This window comes from Saccharomyces paradoxus, chromosome VII (genome assembly GCF_002079055.1).
Source record: "Saccharomyces paradoxus chromosome VII, complete sequence".
NCBI classification, from domain to species: domain Eukaryota; kingdom Fungi; phylum Ascomycota; class Saccharomycetes; order Saccharomycetales; family Saccharomycetaceae; genus Saccharomyces; species Saccharomyces paradoxus.
This window is the reverse complement of record NC_047493.1, coordinates 913410-936473: the sequence shown is the minus strand read 5'-3', so window position 1 is coordinate 936473 and position 23064 is coordinate 913410. Positions and strand designations below refer to the sequence as shown.

At 37.5% G+C, this 23064-nt stretch overlaps 12 protein-coding genes across 12 annotated transcripts; 6 read left to right on the top strand and 6 right to left on the bottom strand.

The window, feature by feature from the left end:
* Positions 1–14: 14 nt before the first annotated feature.
* SPAR_G04470 (uncharacterized protein) lies at positions 15–2372 on the top strand (the record flags this gene model as incomplete). Its single annotated transcript, XM_033910678.1, has 1 exon — positions 15–2372. The coding sequence occupies one exon, from the start codon at positions 15–17 to the stop codon at positions 2370–2372; it is 2358 nt and encodes a 785-aa protein (XP_033766569.1).
* Positions 2373–2860: 488 nt separating this feature from the next.
* On the top strand, positions 2861–3148 carry SPG1 (Spg1p; the record flags this gene model as incomplete). The annotated part of the gene is made up of 1 exon (XM_033910677.1): positions 2861–3148. The coding sequence occupies one exon, from the start codon at positions 2861–2863 to the stop codon at positions 3146–3148; it is 288 nt and encodes a 95-aa protein (XP_033766568.1).
* A 483-nt stretch (positions 3149–3631) lies between these two features.
* Positions 3632–4333, top strand: MIC26 (Mic26p; the record flags this gene model as incomplete). Its single annotated transcript, XM_033910676.1, has 1 exon — positions 3632–4333. One exon carries the CDS (start codon positions 3632–3634, stop codon positions 4331–4333), a length of 702 nt encoding a protein of 233 aa, XP_033766567.1.
* A 263-nt stretch (positions 4334–4596) lies between these two features.
* On the bottom strand, positions 4597–5796 carry YHB1 (flavohemoglobin; the record flags this gene model as incomplete). Its single annotated transcript, XM_033910675.1, has 1 exon — positions 4597–5796. The coding sequence occupies one exon, from the start codon at positions 5794–5796 to the stop codon at positions 4597–4599; it is 1200 nt and encodes a 399-aa protein (XP_033766566.1).
* A 1650-nt stretch (positions 5797–7446) lies between these two features.
* Positions 7447–11052, top strand: PHO81 (Pho81p; the record flags this gene model as incomplete). The annotated part of the gene is made up of 1 exon (XM_033910674.1): positions 7447–11052. The coding sequence occupies one exon, from the start codon at positions 7447–7449 to the stop codon at positions 11050–11052; it is 3606 nt and encodes a 1201-aa protein (XP_033766565.1).
* A 27-nt stretch (positions 11053–11079) lies between these two features.
* On the bottom strand, positions 11080–11766 carry NAS6 (Nas6p; the record flags this gene model as incomplete). Its single annotated transcript, XM_033910673.1, has 1 exon — positions 11080–11766. One exon carries the CDS (start codon positions 11764–11766, stop codon positions 11080–11082), a length of 687 nt encoding a protein of 228 aa, XP_033766564.1.
* Positions 11767–12246: 480 nt separating this feature from the next.
* PHB2 (prohibitin subunit PHB2) lies at positions 12247–13179 on the top strand (the record flags this gene model as incomplete). The annotated part of the gene is made up of 1 exon (XM_033910672.1): positions 12247–13179. The coding sequence occupies one exon, from the start codon at positions 12247–12249 to the stop codon at positions 13177–13179; it is 933 nt and encodes a 310-aa protein (XP_033766563.1).
* A 245-nt stretch (positions 13180–13424) lies between these two features.
* Positions 13425–13838, bottom strand: BNS1 (Bns1p; the record flags this gene model as incomplete). Its single annotated transcript, XM_033910671.1, has 1 exon — positions 13425–13838. The coding sequence occupies one exon, from the start codon at positions 13836–13838 to the stop codon at positions 13425–13427; it is 414 nt and encodes a 137-aa protein (XP_033766562.1).
* Positions 13839–14871: 1033 nt separating this feature from the next.
* Positions 14872–16401, top strand: SMI1 (Smi1p; the record flags this gene model as incomplete). The annotated part of the gene is made up of 1 exon (XM_033910670.1): positions 14872–16401. The coding sequence occupies one exon, from the start codon at positions 14872–14874 to the stop codon at positions 16399–16401; it is 1530 nt and encodes a 509-aa protein (XP_033766561.1).
* Positions 16402–16760: 359 nt separating this feature from the next.
* DIE2 (dolichyl-P-Glc:Glc(2)Man(9)GlcNAc(2)-PP-dolichol alpha-1,2- glucosyltransferase) lies at positions 16761–18338 on the bottom strand (the record flags this gene model as incomplete). Its single annotated transcript, XM_033910669.1, has 1 exon — positions 16761–18338. The coding sequence occupies one exon, from the start codon at positions 18336–18338 to the stop codon at positions 16761–16763; it is 1578 nt and encodes a 525-aa protein (XP_033766560.1).
* Positions 18339–18736: 398 nt separating this feature from the next.
* AMA1 (Ama1p) lies at positions 18737–20612 on the bottom strand (the record flags this gene model as incomplete). The annotated part of the gene is made up of 2 exons (XM_033910668.1): positions 18737–19359; positions 19430–20612. 2 exons carry the CDS (start codon positions 20610–20612, stop codon positions 18737–18739), a joined length of 1806 nt encoding a protein of 601 aa, XP_033766559.1.
* Positions 20613–21046: 434 nt separating this feature from the next.
* AZR1 (azole transporter) lies at positions 21047–22990 on the bottom strand (the record flags this gene model as incomplete). Its single annotated transcript, XM_033910667.1, has 1 exon — positions 21047–22990. The coding sequence occupies one exon, from the start codon at positions 22988–22990 to the stop codon at positions 21047–21049; it is 1944 nt and encodes a 647-aa protein (XP_033766558.1).
* Between the last annotated feature and the right edge of the window lie 74 nt (positions 22991–23064).

Below are 23064 nucleotides of genomic sequence, written 5' to 3'. Positions count from 1 at the left end.
AGAGATAAGACGAGATGTTGTCTGCAAAGGCATTCACGAAGCATATTTCGTTTGATGATCTGGCACCTTCCTTAATTGATGATCAAGCAACAATTATCAAGAATGACAGTCATCATGTTGGCTTGAATAATCATTTCTTACATATACCTCCACAATTTAATCCTGTTTACAAAAACACTTTGACCGGTAGTCGAGGTTCTAATGAACTTACAACTGACGAAAATCTGGATTCACCTGAAGACGAAGAAGCTTCTCCGCCACCCCAAGTAGAAACCCCAACATCTTCAACAGGTGGAATTCCTCACTTGTATACTCAGATGTTTTCACCTGTAGCACATGATCCCTCCAAAAACTATCTGAGATCGCCCAGCGTTGAAAGAAGTAGAAGTGAATCTCCAATGTTCAGGTCAAGGAGAAGAACTTCAGTGAGATTACCTCCTCCTCCAAAAGTATCCGTCCTAAAAAAATCTCGAAAAGCTGCTGATGAACAGGGTCCTATTGATGATATTGATATTGGTGACTTAGATTTTGAGCTAGAAAGGAAAATGACCAAAATGACTGAAAGAAACACTCAAAAAAATTCGGGATCAAGGAAAGGCTATACCCAAGCTGCCTTTGCGAATCTTAACGAAGTAGAAGATAGAATTGAAACCAAGTCAATGGTAGATTTATCCGAAAGCGAGAACATGGAAGGCGCAAAGAAAAGATCTAAATCGTTTGCGGGGATGACAGACGAAGAATTGGCCAAGTTGGAAGAGTTTTATATAAGTAAAGGGAGGTCAAACAAGACTAAAATAGATCAATTTGATTTCGGCGAGCAAGTTCCAGTCTATTTGAACACAACAGAATCAAAAACAGATTTGAACAACGTAACGGATCCTTTGGCAGCAATTTATCCATCAAGGCCTACCATTGTTCATAATGCGATTTCAATGACTATTGATCACTCAAACTATGAAGATTATGTTTCCAAGACAAAAGATAGGCTCAATTGCAAAGAGAAAGATGATGATGTAGATTTGAGAGTCGTTTCATGTTATATATCAGGTAGGAGATATACATGGTCATCCGTGGACTGGTACGTTGAAAATTTGGCAAGAAATGGAGATCATTTAGTCATAATTACGACAATTCCTGAGTTTGAAGCCAAAATTGATACTCTGGCCTATAAGGAGAAAAGAAAACACCGCTTAGAAAGAATGGCCAGCAATACTAGTGAAAGCATGACCACAGCGTCACATAGCCTTGTAGGTCCAGATCCATCGAGTCCATTATCAACCGGGATAAGAATAGAAGCTATTCATGATGAGGCGAAGCAGACCTGTAGCAATATTTTAAATTACTATGCGAAAAGATTGGCAACTAAAATAGTTAGGATTAGTATTGAGATGGTAAAAGAAGATTCGACAAGATCTGCCATAATATGTGCGACCTCTCTGTATAGGCCAAGTTTGCAAGTAATCAGCACTGTTAGCGCCAACATTCAAATTAAATTTAGAAATGGGAAAGTAAAGCTACCATTTTTTTTAATGAAACACTTTGCCATGCCAGCTTTTGTCGTACCATTCGAATTCATCAAACCGGAACTTTTGATAAAACCTAGAATGGATGAAAATGAGGAAGAACACACCGATGATTTGAAAACTGAAGTAAGAAAGAAGGAAAGATTGCAATGGTTAAGTGCACTAATTAGAAGAACCTTAGAAAACCCTTTCACCAAACACAAAGTGGTTGATTCGGATGATGAAGAAAGTGATAGTGATGAGTCAGTAGCCTCTGTAAACGAGTACTTCCCAATCTCACCGGAAAAAAAGGAAGAAATGGAGTTCTTCGATAAGATGGGATACGTTAGGCCAAAGCCGTCGAGACAAGTACTGTTGGATGATAACACCCTTATGAAGTATGACAGTTCTGGCCGAAAACTAACTCCTGTAGAGTCAAGAAACTCTAGGCGCAGCTCAAAGCGTAGTTCAAGAATACAATTCAATAATAACGGTATTTATAAAGTAAAGTCCATGGTAGATGACATTTATAACCACGACACTGCCGCTACACCCCATATTAAGACGGCGCTAAAATGGGAAAATGAGGATCCAAAAACGAAGTTCACTTCACATCCAATGAGAAAAACAAAATCCGCGGGGCTATCACCCAGAACATCCTCTACGTCATCCTCTTTAGGACAGAAAAAAGCGCATCACCACCATCATCATCATAACCACGTTTCAAGGACGAAAACCACCGAAAGCACCAAATCAGGCAATAGCAAAAAGGACAGTTCGTCATCCTCAACAAACGATCATCAATTTAAGAGGTCTGAAAAGAAGAAAAAAAGTAAATTTGGCTCGATCTTCAAAAAAGTGTTCGGTTGAACCAGTCTGATACAGGTAAAATTAGCAAAAAATACTGAACGAAAAATTAGCGCATGAACGATCAAAACCACCCCGCAGCAGAGGTCTGGGGGGGACATTACTCCATTCATACATACATTTTGATAAAGATATAATATTATATTTCTTTTAGTAGTTCTGCTTTCGATTTTCTCTGTAGGTTGTCTCAGCCGCACTGAAAAGGGAGATCAATAAGGTACCCTTTACAAGGGATAAGAAGCCTTACATCTTCCCAATAAATGGAGTAATAGCTGGTTATTGAATGGAGAGACGACCTACGGGATGTTTGAATATTACTGTTGAAAATCCTTCGCGATATGAGAGATTCTTCATATAAAAAGAACTGCTGAATCTCTTTCTTACTGTCCCGGCATATCCCGAAGATGTATTTATGGCACGACCAGAATTAATAGGTTTCATAAATTACAAATATAATTAGCGCATAAAACACAATAATAAAATTTACTGGAATGAAGTTGGATTCAGGAATATATTCAGAGGCACAACGAGTCGTAAGAACCCCAAAGTTTAGATATATCATGTTAGGGCTGGTTGGTGCTGCTGTGGTACCGACCGCATACATGAGAAGGGGCTATACGGTTCCTGCACATAGCTTAGACAGAATCAACGGTGTAGACACAACTAAGATGTCTATAACGGGTATGGGGCAGAGGGAAGCTATGACGAAGGGCAAGAGTTTACAAGAAATGATGGATGATGATGAAGTGACGTATCTGATGTTTTCTTCAATCATGTAAGGGGTGTGAACTTTTTAGAATCCCTGCTAATTTTTTTTTTTTTTTGGTATTCGTTTTCGCATTTAGCCAGAGTACGGCTAATGGGGAAGGAGATTTGTAATTTTACGTAAAGTTCTTCCCCTTCATTGATAAGGTTATTAATCAACACATATATAAGCATTTTTATACATTAATTAAACCAACATTTATTTTATGATGTAATAACGGTTTCTAATACATAGCTATTATCATTGCCGTTCATGGAATCATCAAATATGTTCAAACGATTGATGGGAGGATTCAGTATTGAGTACTAGTAAGTTCCTTTTTACTATCTATTATCAAAGCGCGGGTAACCATTAAATGCTTTGTTTTTTATCTAATGAAAACGAATAAGCTCTTGCCCTATAATAGTAGCGTTGAAAAGAAGTTGCCTTTATAACCGATTATAGCGCTGGAAGATAAGCAGAGAAAAACCAACTAATTTAACATAGCACGAACACAATGACAAAGGATTTTTATCGTCAGTTAGACCCCGTCGAAGAGAGGATTGTTCCACCAGAAAACGCCATAGTAGTTTCCTCGGAGGCTAGAGAGGCCAATGTTAATGAAAAGGAAGCTAAGCAAGGTGTTCTTTCGCAAAGGGTTATGAGGTTTATCGGAGAAAATGAGCTGGTAGACGGTATATCGGTACGTGATCCTGATTACCTGAAGAGATTTTTCAACGAAAGAAGAAAACAGTTTTCTACTAAATGGGACAAGGTAACAAGAAAAGTAGATAACGTCGTCGGCAGATATTATGCTCGTGAACAGAACTTCACATCGACGATTGCTAGTTTACATACCGATCCAAACGAACGCCTAATACCGGGATTCTCGTCTATTTTGGTTGCTTTCATGACAGGTTCTGTCTTGACAAGAAGAAAAACATGGCTTCTTCGTGCAACCATGCCCATTATACTGGGATCGTGTTGTTTTGCATATGCAATGCCAACTACCTTCAGAAACACCATGTATCTCATCCATGATTTGGAAATGAACACCTTTCCACGCTTTGTCGAGAGACAAGATCATGTATGGAAAGAAATTAAAAGATTTAGTACCGCATCTGTGCAATGCTACTATGATGCCAGGAAGTGGCTGAACAAGGATGTAGAAAAAACAGGGGATTCAATCAAAGATTGGACTGGTATAAACGTGAAATAAACTCTAGCACCTGCCCTGTATTAGAATAATCTTATAAATACATACACAACCTTTACATACTATCTGAATATTCCACATAGAAATCTCGCAAGGATTTCTAACACAGTATACCAACAAAAGATTAACAGCGATATCGTGTATTTCTACCAGATTTCGTAAAAATTTGTTTTATTTTGTACTATGATTTCTCAAACCGTGAAAATTAAATACAAATTATCATCAAATAAATGGGTGAATAAATTGTATTTTAGGAGGCTTATTGCCTAAACTTGGACAGTTGACATCTTTGGACCGAATGGCTCGTAGTGAATCATATCATCATGATACTTCAGTTCCTTTAGAAAACCAATCATGGATTGCATAAAAGCTAAAGAGCCGCAAGTGTAGACATCGGCATGAGCAGGCGACCTTTCTTTCAAAAATGCGGCATCAATCAATGGTTCGGTATCAGTATGTACAATTATTTTCTCGACGTTCGAACATTTGGCTAATAGATCATCCACATGTTCCTTGAACGCTTGTGTCTTTTCATCGTAGGAAGATTGAATCCAATAAATTGGTCTGTTTCGGTTGTATTTGACTTGTTCTTCTAACATTGCTAAAAGTGGCGTGACACCAACCCCAGACGATAATAATAACAAGGGAATTTCGTTTTGGCTTATTAAGTCTTTATTTATTGCAAAATCACCGGCTGGAGCACTCAGCTTAATTTCATCACCAACTTTAGCATCCTTGTGTAAATATTCAGAGACCAATCCTGCGGGAAAATTATCTCTGGCAGCTTCCATCTTTACTGCAAATCTCAAGCCGCTGTCAGTTGAAGCGGAACAAAGAGAGTAGTGTCTTAAGGCGTCGTATTGGTTTTCCTGCCTAATTGGGTGAGTGTTTACTGTAATATATTGACCTGGGGTTATTGGCAAGCTTTCCAATTCAATACCAGAATCCGACTTTGGTTTAACGGTAAATTCAACAATATCTGAAGCAACGTACTCTTTGGCAGTAACTTCAAATGGCTTCCAACCTGGCCATAAAGCTTCTTCGTACATTTTTTTTTCAACAGTAATGAAGATGTCAGCAATTGCTTGGTAAGCCTCGCCCCATGCGTTAATTATATCGGGAGTTGCATCATCACCTAAAACTTCCTTAATGGCTTTAAGTAGATACTCCCCAACTATTGGGTAATGCTCGGGCTTAATTTGCAGAGCACGATGCTTGTGGCCAATTTGTTTGACATGATTCATAAGTACAGACAAATCGTCAATGTTCTTAGCCGCTGCCAAAACAGTAACGGCCAAGGCATTTGGTTGGGCGCCAACTTTTTGATTAGTCCCATTAAAAATATTAAGTAATTCAGTGTGTTCAGTAAGCATATTTTTGTAGAACGTACGCGTTATGACAGTACCTTGCTGTTCCAAAACAGGGACAGTAGCTTTGATTATGGCACGGGTTTTTTCGGCTAGCATTGTTAACAGGACCTTGAGTGGTTTACTAAAAATGCTAGAGAATGAAACATTGTAAAAATAAGCCACCTCTCTTTACCTTAGTCTACAATTTGTTACATATATATATATATATATTTTTCATCAGTGGTCCTGTAATTGATCACTGAAGAGAAACTTTAACGGCAACAATTCAACAATAATTATCCTTGGATCTCCGTACAAAGAATAGATAATATCCGCATCTTCAGGTGGCACCAATACCATATGTGTGAGTGTCAGTAAAAGAAGGTTTTACAGGGGGCCCCTGCACTGCTTTCTTAGAGGACGATCTGGAAACAATCCGTCGAAGATGCATAAGCGCGTCCGCTATTTTAGTGACGATTAGTAATCGACTATTTAAATTTGACATTATTGGATAAAGAGAACACATTATATCGGCCGGAAGATGCAACTTAGCAGAGGTAGAATAATTTGCCGTGTAGACTATCAATTTCAGTTTAATTTCGTTCATTGTCAGAGTAGGCATCAAAGATGTGTTCCCGAGCTGGTTTTCTGGAAAATGCTCCAGCTCCACCGCACAGGCGAAGCAATAAACGAAGATGTCGGTCGTTATTTTTGTCGTCCAATCTTTTTACTTAGACTATGTCTTGGCAAGTATACGAAGATCGTAATCTTAAATTGATCGATGACCTCCCTCGAATATGAGTCGCCTAAAGTCCAAAGTGTGCATTTTGGCGTTTCAGCAATAAATGCTTGACTGCAGCGAAGAAACCTCGCGGGCTTTCTCGAAAATGAAAGGAATAAAGATGAACTTTTTTGATTTGTAAGCAAACAATATCTGAACGAAGATATCTTGTCATTGAGTGGTCATCAAACGAGCATAAGAGTTACAAGAAATGCAATTCCAAAAAAAAAAATTGCGCATGTTACCTATGTAGCAGCACCAAGTAGTTTTAGGTGAATGAACGTACTGTGCCATATTATTCTGGTTCGTACCATCTCCAAAAGTTGTATTGTAAAAACATCTACTTCGGGTAAAATTATGTAGATTTCCTACTAATGTGCATAAATGAGTCAAATAACCATTTTTACCAGATAATATACACTTATCAAAAGACTTGATCAATTTGGTTATATTTTCTGTATGTACATCTTTGGGACGCGATTGAGTCGCGCTCATTGCAGTAGGCTATCCTTTCTATGCAAGAATGCAAAAAAACCGATGTGATGTGCCTTATCACTCAATTCACCACCTCCGGTTTCCTCTGCAGCAATAAATCTCTTTGATTTAAAATGTCTTTTATGTGAGGTGTACAGGTGTTATGGCACGTGCGAATAAGGGCAGATATTAATCAAATTTATCAGCTATTTGGCGATGGCTCGAGACTGGTATGAAGACCACCACTAGATGTTATTAACGCTCCTGTACAGGTTATAGTAGGTTATTAAGAGTCCCTTCAAGTTTGTTACATAATCTTCTTTGTGCAACGTACAAGTACAGAGTGCAAAAATTTGGTTTTCATTTTTTTAAGCAACACCAGTTGCACTAGTTAAGCTTTTGTCAAGGCATACTACTCAAAAAATCTTCATAACAGTATATTTTCGGTCGTACAGTGGTAGAGCTTTTTAAAAGAATAATCCCTGGGAGAAACATAGACAGATAGGCGTACAATGAAATTCGGCAAGTATTTGGAAGCCAGACAGTTAGAATTGGCGGAGTACAACAGCCATTTTATTGATTATAAGGCTTTAAAGAAACTTATTAAACAATTGGCTATTCCTACTTTAAAGGCTAGTTCAGATTTAGATTTACATTTGACGTTAGATGACATTGACGAAAAAATTATACATCAGAGACTGCAAGAAAACAAAGCTGCCTTTTTTTTTAAACTAGAAAGGGAACTGGAAAAAGTCAATGGATATTATTTGGCAAGAGAGTCCGATTTAAGGATAAAATTTAATATTTTACATTCAAAATATAAAGATTATAAATCAAATGGTAAACTGAATTCAAACCAAGCTACCTCATTCAAAAACTTATATGCGGCTTTCAAAAAGTTTCAAAAAGATCTTAGAAATTTGGAGCAATATGTTGAGTTAAATAAGACCGGATTTTCAAAAGCTCTAAAAAAATGGGACAAGAGATCTCAATCTCATGACAAAGATTTTTATCTTGCTACTGTTGTTTCCATTCAACCAATTTTCACAAGAGATGGGCCACTAAAACTAAATGATGAAACTTTGCATATTCTTTTAGAGTTGAATGATATTGATAACAACAACAGAAGGGCAGACCTACAATCCAGTACGTTTACTAATGAAGAGGACGATAGTAATAGCAGTAACAATAATAATAATAATAATAATAATAATAATAATAATAATAATGATAACAACAACAACAACAACAACAACAACAACAACAACAACAACAACAACAACAACAACAACAACAATAATAATAATAATAATAATAACAATAACACCTTGCGCAAGAATTATGAATTGGCAACGGTAAGGAATTCCGAAAACCAACTTGAACAACTTTTCCAAGTATCCTCCTCTTCTTTGGATGTGGAGATGGAAATTGAAAACTGGTACAAGGAGATTTTGAATATAGCAACGGTGAAAGATATTCAGAGAAAACATGCATTATTAAGGAATTTTACAGAAACCAAGATATTTACATACCTACTACAAAATTCTTCAGAATCTTTTCATAAAAATGTGTTCTCTTTATTGAAAGAATGCCTAACGACGCTATTTTTATTGCTGGTGGCTAGTCCTTTAGACGATAATTCTCTGCATATTTTTTACAAAAGCAATCAAGATCATATTGATCTGTCATATTGTGATGAAGATGATCAAGTGTTTTCACGAAAAAACGTATTTCATGAAGCTGCAAGTTGTCCAGAAAAATCACGCTTATTCATTCTTGATGAAGCCTTAACAACATCAAAATTATCTAAAGAAACAGTACAGAAGTTACTAAATGCTCGAGATATACATGCCAGGGTGCCGCTACATTATGCTGCAGAGCTAGGAAAACTGGAATTTGTTCATTCGTTGCTGATCACTAATCTTTTAGAGGACGTTGATCCTATTGATAGTGATTCTAAGACACCCTTGGTTTTGGCAATCACGAACAACCATATAGATGTTGTTAGGGATTTACTAACCATTGGTGGCGCAAACGCATCGCCCATTGAAAAGCCAGTTTTGGATTATAGTAAGAATGTAATTAGCTCTACTAAAGTCCAATTCGATCCATTAAATGTCGCTTGCAAATATAATAATCATGATGCTGCCAAGTTACTTTTAGAAATTCGGAGTAAGCAAAATGCTGATAATGCCAAAAACGAAAGCTCACAGCATTTATGTCAGCCGCTTTTCAAAAAGAACTCAACAGGGTTATGCACTCTTCATATAGTGGCCAAGATTGGCGGCGATCCACAATTGATTCAATTATTGATACGTTATGGGGCAGATCCCAATGAGATTGATGGATTCAACAAATGGACACCCATTTTCTACGCTGTTCGCTCAGGTCATTCTGAAGTTATTAGTGAATTATTGAAGCATAACGCTCGTCTAGACATTGAAGATGACAACGGGCATTCCCCACTCTTTTACGCCTTATGGGAAAGTCACGTTAATGTTTTGAATGCACTTTTACAAAGACCGATAAGCTTGTCATCTGTATCTCTAAATGAAGCAAACTCACAGTCTAGTACACAACGTCTTAATACAATAGATCTAACCCCAAATGATGACAAATTTGATTCAGACATTCAAGATAGCATTCCTGATTTTGCTTTACCACCACCAATTATTCCACTTAGAAAATATGGTCACAATTTTTTGGAGAGAAAAATTTTCATTAAATTAAAATTAAGGCCAGGCCTCGAGTCTATCAAACTAACTCAGGATAACGGCATCATTATGTCATCATCACCAGGCAGAATTACTTTATCTTCTAACTTACCTGAAATAATACCGCGTAATGTTATTTTACCTGTTAGGTCTGGCGAAATCAATAACTTTTGTAAAGATATCAGCGAAACGAATGATGAAGAAGATGATGATGAGATTAGTGAAGACCATGATGATGGTGAGATAATTTTCCAAGTAGATTCCATCGACGATTTTTCAATGGATTTCGAGATATTTCCTTCATTTGGCACAAGGATAATTGCCAAGACAACAGCAATGCCATTCCTTTTCAAGAAAGCGGCAATAAATAGTATCACAACCATGAATTTGCCCTTATTCGATACAAGATTAAACAATATTGGTTCTCTCACTTTGGATTATCAGATTATTTTTCCGTATCCAGGAAACCCACTGAAAATCATAAAGTATGAGCCATACTGGAAATCTACAGGAAGTGATTTAATGACCTCTAGCAAAGACGGCAACTTTGTAACTTCGTCGTCTTTGAATGGAAGTTTTATCAGCGTATTAGTCTGTACTCTGAATGATGAAACAATAGTGGCTGCGCCAAAACCGTACATTGAATTCAAGGGCACGAAGATTCCGTTAAATGATCTAACGAAAGCACAGTTAGAAAAAGTAGTGGACTATGATTTTGGTAAAATTGATGGAAGCTTCGATGAAGTAACATTGAAACAATACTTATCTTCGAGGGTAGTTCCTTTAAGAAGCTTATTAGAAGTTATTCCTGGGTCAGTGCAGCTGGTAATTCGCGTCTATTTTCCAACAGATAGAGAAGTTGATACAATTCCCATCAAAATATCGCCATTTATAAATATCAATCAGTTCATTGATAAACTATTACTAATCATTTTCGAGCATGAACGATTTTTGCGCCACAACGGGAGTGGCAGTATGCGTCAAATAGTTTTCAGCTCATGCAATTGGGAAGCTTGTTCGATCCTCAACTGGAAACAGCCCAATTTTCCAGTTTTGTTGCAAATGAAAAACCTACTCAGGGATTCAACTACCGGAAGATTTATAAGTGATACTCCTAATTGTTTGAAAGAACTAGCTGTGAATCCACAAAAGATGTCGTATTTAAACACAGAACCAATAAATATACATACAATGGTTCAATTTGCCATGAACAATAATTTGTTAGGTGTGACGCTGCCATATGAAGTATTGAAGATATGCCCGTCATTGGCCAGGATCATCAAACAAAACGGACTATTATTGATTGCCTCGGTCGGCGAAAATGAGCAAATGCCAACTGATGGAGGTTACAGTGGGCTCTACTACGCTTGTGAGTTACTTTTTGAGAATAATATTGATATGTGAAGTTCTCTAATATGTAGTTTTGAAATCTTATACATTATTTAGGAAAAACTTTTTAACTTGTTCATTAAGGGCAACATCTTCAGCCTTAGCGCCTTTATTATCTACGAGATCGTATTCTGCATTATACTTTTCTACTAACAATACGGCGGCATCTGCGTGCCCTTCAGCCAAAGCGTGAAATAATGGGGTCCAACCTTGCTTATCCTGCCAATTCACTGGGCTTTTGCCCAAACCGCATAACAATTCAATTAATTTCAAAGAACCTACTGACGCAGCTCTGTGTAGTGGAATTTGATTAAATTTATCTTTAATTCTTACGGACGCACCATTATCAATTAAAAATTGCGACACTTCAAACCATTTTTTACCAACCGCCAAGTGCAAGCATGTAACTCCTTGATTAGTGATCTTATTCAGATCAGGCTTGAGGGGCCTATCATAAAGAGACTTTACCACGTCCAAATTCCCCACTGAACAAGCAATATGAAAAGGTGTCCATCCGGAATCATCTGGATAATCATCCAAATTAACATTTTCCATTTTAGATAGCAAAAAACTGGTAATTTCATGTGCTTGGAAGGAAACTGACCAATGTAAAGGGATTCTGCCATCTTGGTCCTTCTGTAGCAACAAGGGAGGTTTGGAGTGGAGTAGCTCTTGCACCTTGAAAAATTCATTTTCCATGCACGCTTGATGCAAAGGATAATCAGACATGTTTATATAATTTTAAAGCCGTGCGTCTATATAGTCTTTATCTTTAAGCTCAAACTGATCGTTCATTAGAAGAACCCTTAATGAAGGACCTTTTGATCATACTTGACAGCCGGGTAAGCAAGGATCTTTACTGCTTGTAGAATTTATAGGTGATTAAACCAAGCAGTGCATGCGGTTTGAGTATCCTTGTTAAAATTATTTCCACATTGTCTACTGCTTTAAGGTAACCACGATACGGCCGTATATGTTGAATCTGTATTGTTATAACTTGGACGTAATTGAGTTGAATAATCACTATAAACGACATCAAGTGGCAAACTTGCTGTATCCCAATTTTTCGGCACCAAAGGGAAGTTATGGCAAAAAAGGGCAGGTGATAGACCGTGAAGTGTATCAGAAGAGGCTTGCAGAGGAGGTTGTTTTTAGTGACCAACAGAACAACAGTAAGCAGTCGCTAGGAAAAAGTATTATTCAGTGCTGATGAATAGATCACCCGGAGAGTTCCAACGATACGCAAAGGCCTTTCAAAAACAATTGTCCAAGGTACAACAACCTGGAGGAAGAGGCCAAGTGCCTTCACCAAAGGGGGCATTTGCAGGCCTTGGGGGCTTGCTTTTGCTTGGAGGTGGCGCGTTGTTCATTAATAATGCATTATTCAATGTAGATGGTGGTCATAGGGCCATTGTTTATTCCAGAATACATGGTGTTTCCTCAAGGATATTCAATGAGGGTACTCATTTCATATTCCCTTGGCTTGACACGCCAATTATTTATGATGTGAGAGCAAAGCCTCGTAACGTTGCTTCCTTAACAGGTACCAAAGACTTACAAATGGTGAATATTACCTGTAGGGTGCTTTCTAGACCGGATGTTGTGCAATTGCCCACTATATATAGAACTTTGGGCCAGGATTACGATGAAAGAGTTTTGCCTTCCATTGTTAATGAAGTGCTAAAGGCTGTGGTGGCCCAGTTTAATGCGTCACAACTAATCACTCAAAGAGAAAAGGTCTCTAGGTTGATTCGTGAAAATTTGGTTCGTCGTGCAAGCAAATTCAATATCTTGCTGGATGATGTTTCTATTACATACATGACTTTTTCGCCGGAGTTCACCAACGCTGTAGAAGCCAAGCAAATTGCTCAGCAAGATGCCCAAAGAGCCGCATTTGTGGTTGATAAAGCCAGGCAAGAAAAACAAGGTATGGTGGTGAGGGCACAAGGTGAAGCCAAATCTGCCGAGCTGATTGGTGAAGCCATCAAAAAATCGAGAGACTATGTGGAATTGAAAAGACTAGATACAGCCAGGGACATTGCGAAGATCTTGGCCAGCTCTCCAAATAGAGTCATCTTGGATAACGAAGCATTGTTGCTAAATACTGTAGTGGATGCAAGAATTGATGGGAGAGGCAAATAAATAAAAAAGGCTAGATATTATTTTTAAGAATTGAGTAATAATATTAAGATGCCATTTACCTGTGAATAAGAAATAAAGGGAAAGAAAACGATACTTAAATAAATATCTGTATGTCTTTTTCAAGGATAACGATAAGGAGTATCACTCCGTATTATCTTGTATTGTTGAAAAGCATATATAACATAATATGTAACACATTTAGCAAATAGGCCAATTCATGATCATCATCTGCATACAATGCTAGATTAGATATCTGTATTCGACTTGTGTAGTATGTTTTGTTTGCTCTGTACAAAGTCCAATCTTTTTGGTTGCGATTTGGCGGCAAAAAGTTTTGACTTGTGGTCATTCAGTTTTCTGGAGCACGGTGAAAGCAAACTGTCTGACGGCGAGGCAAATTTTTGCCTAAGTTGCATGTTCAAGGTTTTCCTTTGTTCATCGACTGCTTTTCTTTTCCGATACGAGTTCTTGAATATCCGTCGATGAAGGGAATGCTTCACACAAGTTTCTGTGTTACGAGCATCTTTAAGATTCTTTTTCAAACGTTGATCCGAAGGGTCTACTACCTCATCTTTCTTGGTGCAAGACATTGACGTAGTTTGGATTTCTCTAGCCAACTTTGTGACTTCATCTTGAGACACTGATCCGCCGTATGTCATTTGCAAATCTGTTAATTTCTTTTTTAGTACAATGGTGCAGCAGCTTTTGTTTTAGCTTTTCGAACAAAAAAAAACAATTACAGATAAGCGAAGGAAGAAAAAGAACTTAATGTCTATCAGGAACTCTCACTAAAAGCTTTTCTCGATATCTTTTTCGATATCTGTTCAAGAGAGAAAGAAACTATATATATTTAATACGCTAGCACTCACTTCTAAGACATTTTAATTCACTAACTGAAGTAACTGAGGCCCTTTACAATAAAACAGGAGGGTTAGCACAACATAGATAGGCTCCAAATCTACATAGGATCATCGCAAAAGATGTACACTACGCACTGAACCATCTACATGCAGGGCGTAACATGCATTGCACCACTGTTTGTGCATGCAGAGTTAATTACTTTCCTTTTAGGAAAATGCTACTGTTTACCTTTTCCCGTATCTGGAAACCCCCTCAGATCCTTGTTACTTTTCACTGTCATAAATCATAAAAATAAAGGCACTAAACCCTAATGAAGGTGATGTAGGTCATCAGCTCAGTTTAGTAGCATCTCCTCAAGCCCTATAGCAGGTTCTGAAAAAAAAAATAAAAAAAAAAAATAAAAAAAGGCGAAAAAAAGAAATGCACAATTCGCAGATTGTTTTTTTTCTTTTTCTATGCCAGTTTTCCTAGTTCGAGATCAAAGGAATGTTTTTGCACCGCAACTAAAAAGGTCGTGTTTTCTTCCTAGAGTAATCACATATCAATCCATCATTTGCGCTCCTAATCAATTTTTAAACGCAAGCCAATTCTTGGAAATTTCTGCTTCACTCGATACAGAAATACCTACAAAGACGCCATTTAAGAACCAAGCCTGTCGAAAATAAAGGTACAAAATTAAATCCGCTAATTACTTTTTTCGTGTTCGACTAAGATTATCGAAAAATTGAAAATATACAAGGGCCTAGCTATTATCAAAACGCAAACAGAATACAAGAAAACAAACGCAGATACGTTAAATAGGGAGTAACTCGGCAGAATCTTAATTATAAAATGGATCTATTTAAAAGAAAAGTAAAAGAATGGGTATACTCTCTCAGTACTGACGACCATTATGCTGAGTATAACCCCGATGAAACGCCTACCTTTAATATGGGTAAACGTTTAAACAGTAACAACGGACAGGTTAATCCCTCTCAAATGCATCTGAATAGTGTGGACGAGGAAATGAGCATGGGATTTCAAACCGGCGCACCATCTAATGAAGACATAAACATTGACGAATTTACCTCCATGGATTCAAATGATGGTGTCTCTGAAACACTCCTAGCTTGGAGACACATCGATTTTTGGACAACTGAACATAATCCAGATCTAAACGCAACTTTGAGTGACCCTTGCACCCAAAACGATATCACTCATGCAGAGGAAGACTTGGAAGTTAGCTTTCCTAACCCAGTAAAGGCCTCTTTTAAAATTCACGATGGGCAAGAGGATTTAGAATCGATGACCGGTACTTCGGGCTTGTTCTATGGTTTCCAACTTATGACATTAGATCAGGTTGTGGCCATGACCCAGGCCTGGAGAAACGTTGCAAAGAACCTTAACAAAAGAACTCAACAAGGTTTATCGCATGTCAGATCCACTGGCTCTTCTTCATCTATGGAAAGATTAAATGGTAACAAGTTCAAGTTGCCAAATATCCCAGATCAAAAATCTATTCCTCCAAGTGCTGTACAGCCGGTATATGCACATTCTGCTTGGATTCCCTTAGTGACGGATAATGCCGGTAACCATATTGGTGTAGACTTGGCACCTGGTCCAAATGGTAAGTATGCTCAAATTATAACATTCGGTAGAGACTTCGATACGAAATTCGTTGTTGCTGACAACTGGGGTGAATTCCTATTATCGTTTGCCAATGACTTGGAAGCTGGTAATTGGTACTTGGTAGATGACAATGACGACTACTTTAGCGGTGATGGTGAATTGGTCTTCAGAGACAAAAAATCTAATGGTCCTATACAGGATTATTTCGAAGTTTTAAAAAGAAGAACGTGGATTAAGTATCAAGAAAGCTTGAAATCGCAACAGCAAAAATCTCAACCTGAATCATCTCTGCAAGAGCAGAAATATGTACCTGCCTCCCAAAAAAAAGCAGTAGTAACTCCAACAAACGAGGAGCCCTCTATCCTCAACCCAGAATCCATAAAGGGGGACGATAGTGGTAGTGTTGACGCAGAATCTGTTCAAGATCACGAATCTGTGAAGGTTGTCGGAAATGAATCTAGCGAAGCGGAGGCTAAAGCTATAAATACAGAGAGCTTTGAACAACCAGAGCACGAAATCAGAACTGATAACGAGGACATTGAACCAGAGAACGAGAACAAAGAAGAAGAAAAGAAACCGAAGGTAGAAGAAAGAGAACATGTCGAAAGTGAACATGCTACGGATTCAACGAAAAAAAACGATGACATAAATAACCAAACAGAAGAAGTAAACGAAAAAAGGGAAAATAAAACAAGTAGTGCTGATGCTAAGGTGGATGAAGCGAGAGAAGAATTTGAAAATATAGCTTTATGAAACATTACAATTAACATTCAATAATCAAAAAATAAAAGAAAAATTAGACAATATTTATTTCCACTCAACTGTTATAGGTAGGTCTCAACCTTAAGAAATGTATACAATAATATCATATATATAGCACAATTCCCTTACGTTCACTAACCATAGACGTAAGTAGAAATCAATGCATTATGTCTATAAGAGTATTCATAAAAGAGGAGAAAGTTTGTTATCGTTTTCCTTTGGGTGATTCAAAGGTTTCGAGATAACTATGAAAAAATATTACTATATACAAAACGGTTGGCCACCGAAAGACGAAAAGAAAGTAGAGAAAATAAATACCAGTAGTAAACATTTATATAATCTGTTTCTCTTCACCATATTATTCTTTGTAAATAAGGCTCGGTAGTCCAAGGAAATGAGATCCTTGAAAAGATAACTAAAGTCACGACGTTGAAGAGCATAAACCATAAAAATTCCATGAACAGCCTTTTCGTACTGCTTATAGTTATTGGGTTTTCGCCTTCCTTAGCAGGTTTTAAATCCTTTATCAAAGGTTCGCAGCTGCAGGTAATAAATATTCTCCAAAAGAAATAGGGCAATATATAATAGCGAGGTTCGAATAAGGGTGATGGAACGATAGTGACCGTGGTGCATATTATTAAGGCCGTCCATGATACATGAGTCAGTTGTATAGGTAAATGTACAGGTTCTTTGATGGGAAGTGGAGTGATGGGATGAAAAGTGAGCTGGTTGGGTCTCATCACTTCGAGATATGCAAAAGTGGAGAAATGATAGATTGGTGCTATGAAAAAGTATTTGATTAGTCTACTTTTATTGCCGATCAATCGTCTGAAAAGATAGAACGTGTAGTGTCTATTATCTGCTAATAAAAATGGATGAACTTTTGTAAAGTATCTAATAATTAGCATAATGCCAATAAATTCAAAAAAAGTTTGTACTGGCTTCCGTTTTATTCTTATTTTGTACAACTTCAAAAAATTACGAGATATCCATATGGGTAAACTGAAAACAGTGATAAATGTGAAACAATAAAATATTTGTACTATATGCAAACCAGCTGAGTGGCTAGACTTATCACCTAATGTTATGGACCTGTTCCAAATCAAATAAATGAAGAACAAAACAAAATTTATCATATAGGGCAGGACAAGGTGGGAAAAATCGTCAATTGCGTGGATGAATAATTTCAAATAGTTATTGAATGTATGCGTGTTGAATTGCTTTTGTAAAATGGCAGGGCGTTCAACAGCAAGAACCATTATAAATCCCGTCCAAATGATATTCGTTTGTCTGAAGAGGCAGCTTACGCCAGCAAAAAAAGCACTTAACCATACACTCTTCACGGGGCCAAATGGCAACGTTAACACACAGCTGAGTGATTGTAATATCAGAATTGTAGACCACACATCAGTGTAAAATAAGTAATAATATGTTGTCATCAATGGGAAGCTCATTAATGAAACGGGCCAAAAGCCTAACGCATTGAAAAGAAATATTGGCCTGAGTACTACAATGGGGAAAATTATAACCCCACCAAGTAAGTTAACTAATCTTAATATGGTTAGTGTGCTCCACGACTTGAAAATGGGCTTTATACAGTAATAATTAATCAAGCCCAAAATATAGACTCCAGGAGGGGTGGTTATCTTAGGGTCCCATTGAGTCCATTTACCTTTTAAATAGGTCAAAGTCTGACCAACGTGAAACTTTTCATCTATAAATTCATAAGGCACAATCTTTGTAGTCACGTAACGGAAAGTTAAAACGAAATATATCAAAAGTAGGGGATATATTACCACATTACAAAAGATACCAGTAATGACCTCTTGTGTTAAGTTCCTGGCTATACCTGGAGCAATCAATTGAATCGCTGGCTCTTCTTCCAATATATCATTGTTGTCGTTATCATTATTTTCCTTTGCATCCATTATTAGTTCGATGTCACCGGATTCGTGCGTATCTGGGATATAGACCACTTAAGCAGTTCTTCGTATTCTGGTTTCTTGTTTGTTCTTCTATTTGTTTTGAACATCGTCTAACGTTGCTGGATTTCATTTCGTTTTATTATCTTAATTTTCCAGGACCCTTCGCTGTTCCAAGCCGATCGAAATAAAAAACGTCACAAATCAGCCAACAAATAAGATGTAGTATCGAAGTTTGAATTAGACTTTATTTATTGCGCCACGTCATGACAACCAAAAACATATGGCTTCCTTTTTTCTTTTGTTATTTTTTATGTATACATATATATAGTTATATATTCTTGCTGTTATTTTGCTGTTAGTAGTATTTGGTTCGTGTGTGCAATGAATATTTTATTTTTATATTATCTTATTCTTTTGTTATGTGTTGTTTCGATCCCCTCCATATACTCTATAATATTAGATCCATATATCCCACTTTCTTGGATCTCATTGATTATTTCTTCTTTGTCATTCCATAATTCATAAAATCTAATTGTTTCATCGTTAGTGGCAACGCAAATTGCCATGGAACTTGGGGAGATTACGGCACTCAGTACACGTAAAGGGTTCGGTGATCTAACTTCAAGTAGCTTTGATAATTTTGGATATGAATATAGTGTTATCAATACAGGATTCCTAGTATCACCGAATCCAAAAGTGGCAACAATCTGTTTATGTCTTAACGACCATATCAAAGAGGTTACCTGTCCTGAGGTGTAAATCTCATCCAACAATGTGCCCGTTGATGTATGCCAAAACTTGATACATCTGTCTTTACTTCCACCACCCGTAGCTAACAAAGACTTCGACCAAGGACAGAACGCAATGGCCTTCACGGCCGCTTTATGAGGAAGAACAAACTTTTTCACAGGTCTATCCAAGTCGGAAATATCCCATAAACTGCAAGAATTATCGTTTCCACCAACTGCGAGCAGATTTGAGTGTTCATTCAGCGAAATACCTTTAGTAATGTTATTGTTAGTATCTTCAAAACGGAAAAGTACGCACGATATAAAAAAAGGGGTATGTGAAGGCATAAGTTCTTAATAACGTACCACAGACTTGTTGTGCCTGAGCTTGGTATGTGGAATGAAGTTTCAATCCTATTAAATTTTCTTCTTCGTATTTTTGTCTTTTATTCCATTTTTTCATGGGGAAATGTAAACTCTTTATTTCAAAGAGGCTTACGTTGCCATTTTCCTCTCCAATATAAAATTTGCAAATTTCACCTGGTTTAAACCATTCTAGGCAACATATCCCTTTAAAGGATTCGGTTTGGAAAACAAATACTGGTTCCTTTTCGTTTGTCTTGCTGGAATGGAAAAATTCTTTTTGATCATAAAGAAGAATACGGCCAAATTTTGTACCAACAATGAAATATGTATTATAAGGACAGAATGAAACACACGTCACTAGATCCCTCTTTTCACTTAAATATTGGTGGTCCAATATAGATACCGCTCCTTCCTTCTCTGACCAGATGTAGACAGAGCAACCCAGTCCCACCAGAACGTTGTTCGTAGTTCTTGACCAGGAAATTAAATTCGAATAAAAATCATTTCTCAAGCAAGGTGCATCCAATACACGGTACGGAATATGTGACTTTACTCGTTTAACAGGTCTTTGCACTTGTCTTTGTGGGGAAGCTGATCTTGCGTTAGAATTAGCAATATAGTAACGAGCGACATCGGGCGAGAGTGTACTAAAGTCAAAGGTTGTTTGTATTCTGGCGCAACTTCCTGGCGCTAAGCTATTTTTGATGGCTTGATTCTTTTCCTTAATTTCAGCGTTTGTAGTCTCAAATGTAAAGACACGGTCAGGCAATTGAAAACCAAGGGAATGAGCGATGTTTTTTCTATGGTCCTTTTGCTCTTTAGTTAATTTTGAATAATCTCTTTTTGAAGCTCTTGCGCTTCCATTTCTGGTAACCTGACTTTCAGAAGAGCTGGATACACTTGACATGGAAAATTCATTTGTTGCACTGATTGATTCGTAGTTCCCGGTGTTTCGCAGTTCGTTAAAGAATTCGGGGGATGATAGCCGCTCAGGCGAAGGAGATTTCTCACAAAGTTCTGAATAGCTTATATCAAACCCATTCAACATAGGAATAGACTTATAAGCATTTCTTGAAACTGATTTTGGAATGAAACGGTCAACTTCTGTGGCATTTCCGCTGGAATTGATATTTTTGTTAGAGTTTCTGGAGTTGTATCTGTAATTTAGATGGGGAGTAGCCATATTTTTTTCTTTTTTCTGATCCAAAGTTTTGTAAAACTTTAAACGATTGTATAAGCAAGTATTCTATCGTTGGAGGAAGAAAATTTTACCTTCCTGCAACGTTTGACTTTTTTTCTTTTGTTTTCAAGGATTAAAGTGTTCTTTGAGTACTAATCGTCCCTCATTGTATATTATTTTGGCGCTTAAAAAATGAAAGAAGGCAGACGCCGAAAATACAAAAACAGAAGTCAAAATCTCAAAAAAAAAAAAAAAAAAAAAAGGAAAACATCTGGCGAAGATGACAGAGAGGCATCAACGCCTCTGCTATATCAAGGTCGTCTATTGTGTAACTATGAAAATCTAAATTCATTACTTTAATTGCAGCGCAAAAACGCTCTTAAATCACCTCATACTATTACCGTTTGCCATAAAACATGATTTGGCAAGCTAAACAATCAATCACTGAGGGACATGGTTTCCTCTGCAACTTTATATCCTACGCCTTCACCAGTTTCTAAATCATTTTTAATTGATCTAGGATTCGCTGCGACTTTTTTATTTGAAGCAAAAACAGCAAATATGAAAGATAATGCATAAAATCCCAATGCCATGTAAAAGACGTGAGTGAGAGATTCAGAAATGATATTGCCCAATTTAGAATGAGATCCATCGAAGTCAGTTTGCCTATATATTACCAGATTATCTACCGTGTTACCACCCGGCAGCTCAATATTAGAATTGGTTAATTTTTTGACAGCAGCAGCACTGAAAACCGTGTTAGAGATGACACCGCCCAGAGCTTGTCCTAAATTCTTGCAAAATGTATTAAAAGTGGTAATAGAAACAAAATCTGAGCGGAAAGTTGGGCTTTTCTTGTCCAATTGGATTTGAGAGGCGAGCATGGAACTTTGGGCCAAACCGCCAAAGGCAACGCCAGGTAATATCAAAAGACCGATATGAGCAGAGTTACCTGCATTATTGTTTAATAAGGTTAGTATACCTGCGCCAATAACGCCAAGGATGCTTGAAATAACAATAATTGGTTTAATTTGGCGCGTTTTGTCGGTAAGAACCCCGCAAAGTACCGCTGTAATGACTGTAGGAATAATGCAAGCAACCAAGTGTACGGCTGCTCTCCACGCGGAATCATTGTAAATTAATTGGAAATATTGCACAATGTACGTAAACTGACTGATATATGCTGCGCAAAGAAGAAATAAGGCTATATTAACTGTGAAAATACCTGGTTTCTTGATATTTCTCCATGACATCAATGGCTGATAACGTGGTGTTGCTTTCACTATGTTGAATTTGGGGAATACAAAGAAATCATAGATAGTTGCTGAAATTACCAGGATTATACCGATGACAAAAAGAATAATAATGGATGCGGAGTTCCAAGCATATCGGTTACCACCAAACGTGAAAGCTAATAGGATACTTGTGAATCCAGCCGAACAAAACACAAATTCAATAATATCATACATGAAAACCAATTCCATGGCCAGCTTTCTCCACCCATTACTTTTACTAAGCTCTTTGACTTTCAGCGAATGATGTTTTACCTTTCGAACAGCTTCGATAAGTTGTGATGGAATTTTGCGGATATTATCTATTGTTTCTTGAAATGTGTGTAAACCTGGGTTATAAAACAACATAAATAAGAAAAAGGCCGAGCCACCGATTGGTAAATTAATATAGAAGCACCATCTCCACGTGACGCTGGAGGTGAAAACTCCTCCGAGAAAGGGCCCAACTACCGATGCAATAGCAAACGAACAACTCAAGACGGCAATTAACATACCTCTTTTCGATTCCTCCACCAAAGTTGAGCCAATGACGAACGATAAACTTTGGATACCACAACCGCCGACCCCAGCAATAACTCTACCGCCGATGAGCATATTCATTGAGTTTGCCAGCGCAGAAATCAGCGAACCGATTTCGAAAATGACAATAGCGCAGAGCATAGTCTCTTTGAACCCGATAGGTGTGGCGATCCTTCCCCATATCAACGCTAACAGAGCGTTTGGCAAGCTATATCCAGTAAATAACCAGCCAATCTCAGAGTACGATCCAAATTGCTTAGCTACTTCTTCAATGATTGTAGAAACTATCATGATATCCAAAGCTGCTAGGAACAACGACAAAGCTAGCGCAACTAAAGATGCGTACAGGATGAAACCTTTAGGCAATTCATTACTTTCGCTAGGATTGTCCTCCGGCGCCGAAGTCGCATCCTGTTCTGATGTTGAGCGCGTAGGACTTTGGCTCACAATAAATTTTTGTTTTTGCTGTTGCTCATTCTGCTTTTGTTCTTTCTCGCCATAGTACGAGGGGCCGCTCATACTGCGAGTTTTAGATATGCCTTTCATTGAGCAGCTGTTTGATTCATGCATATAAATACTAATGTATTTGTGGTGTTACTGAAATCGCAGAAGAAAAGAAACGAGATTCAAAGGACATCACAAGG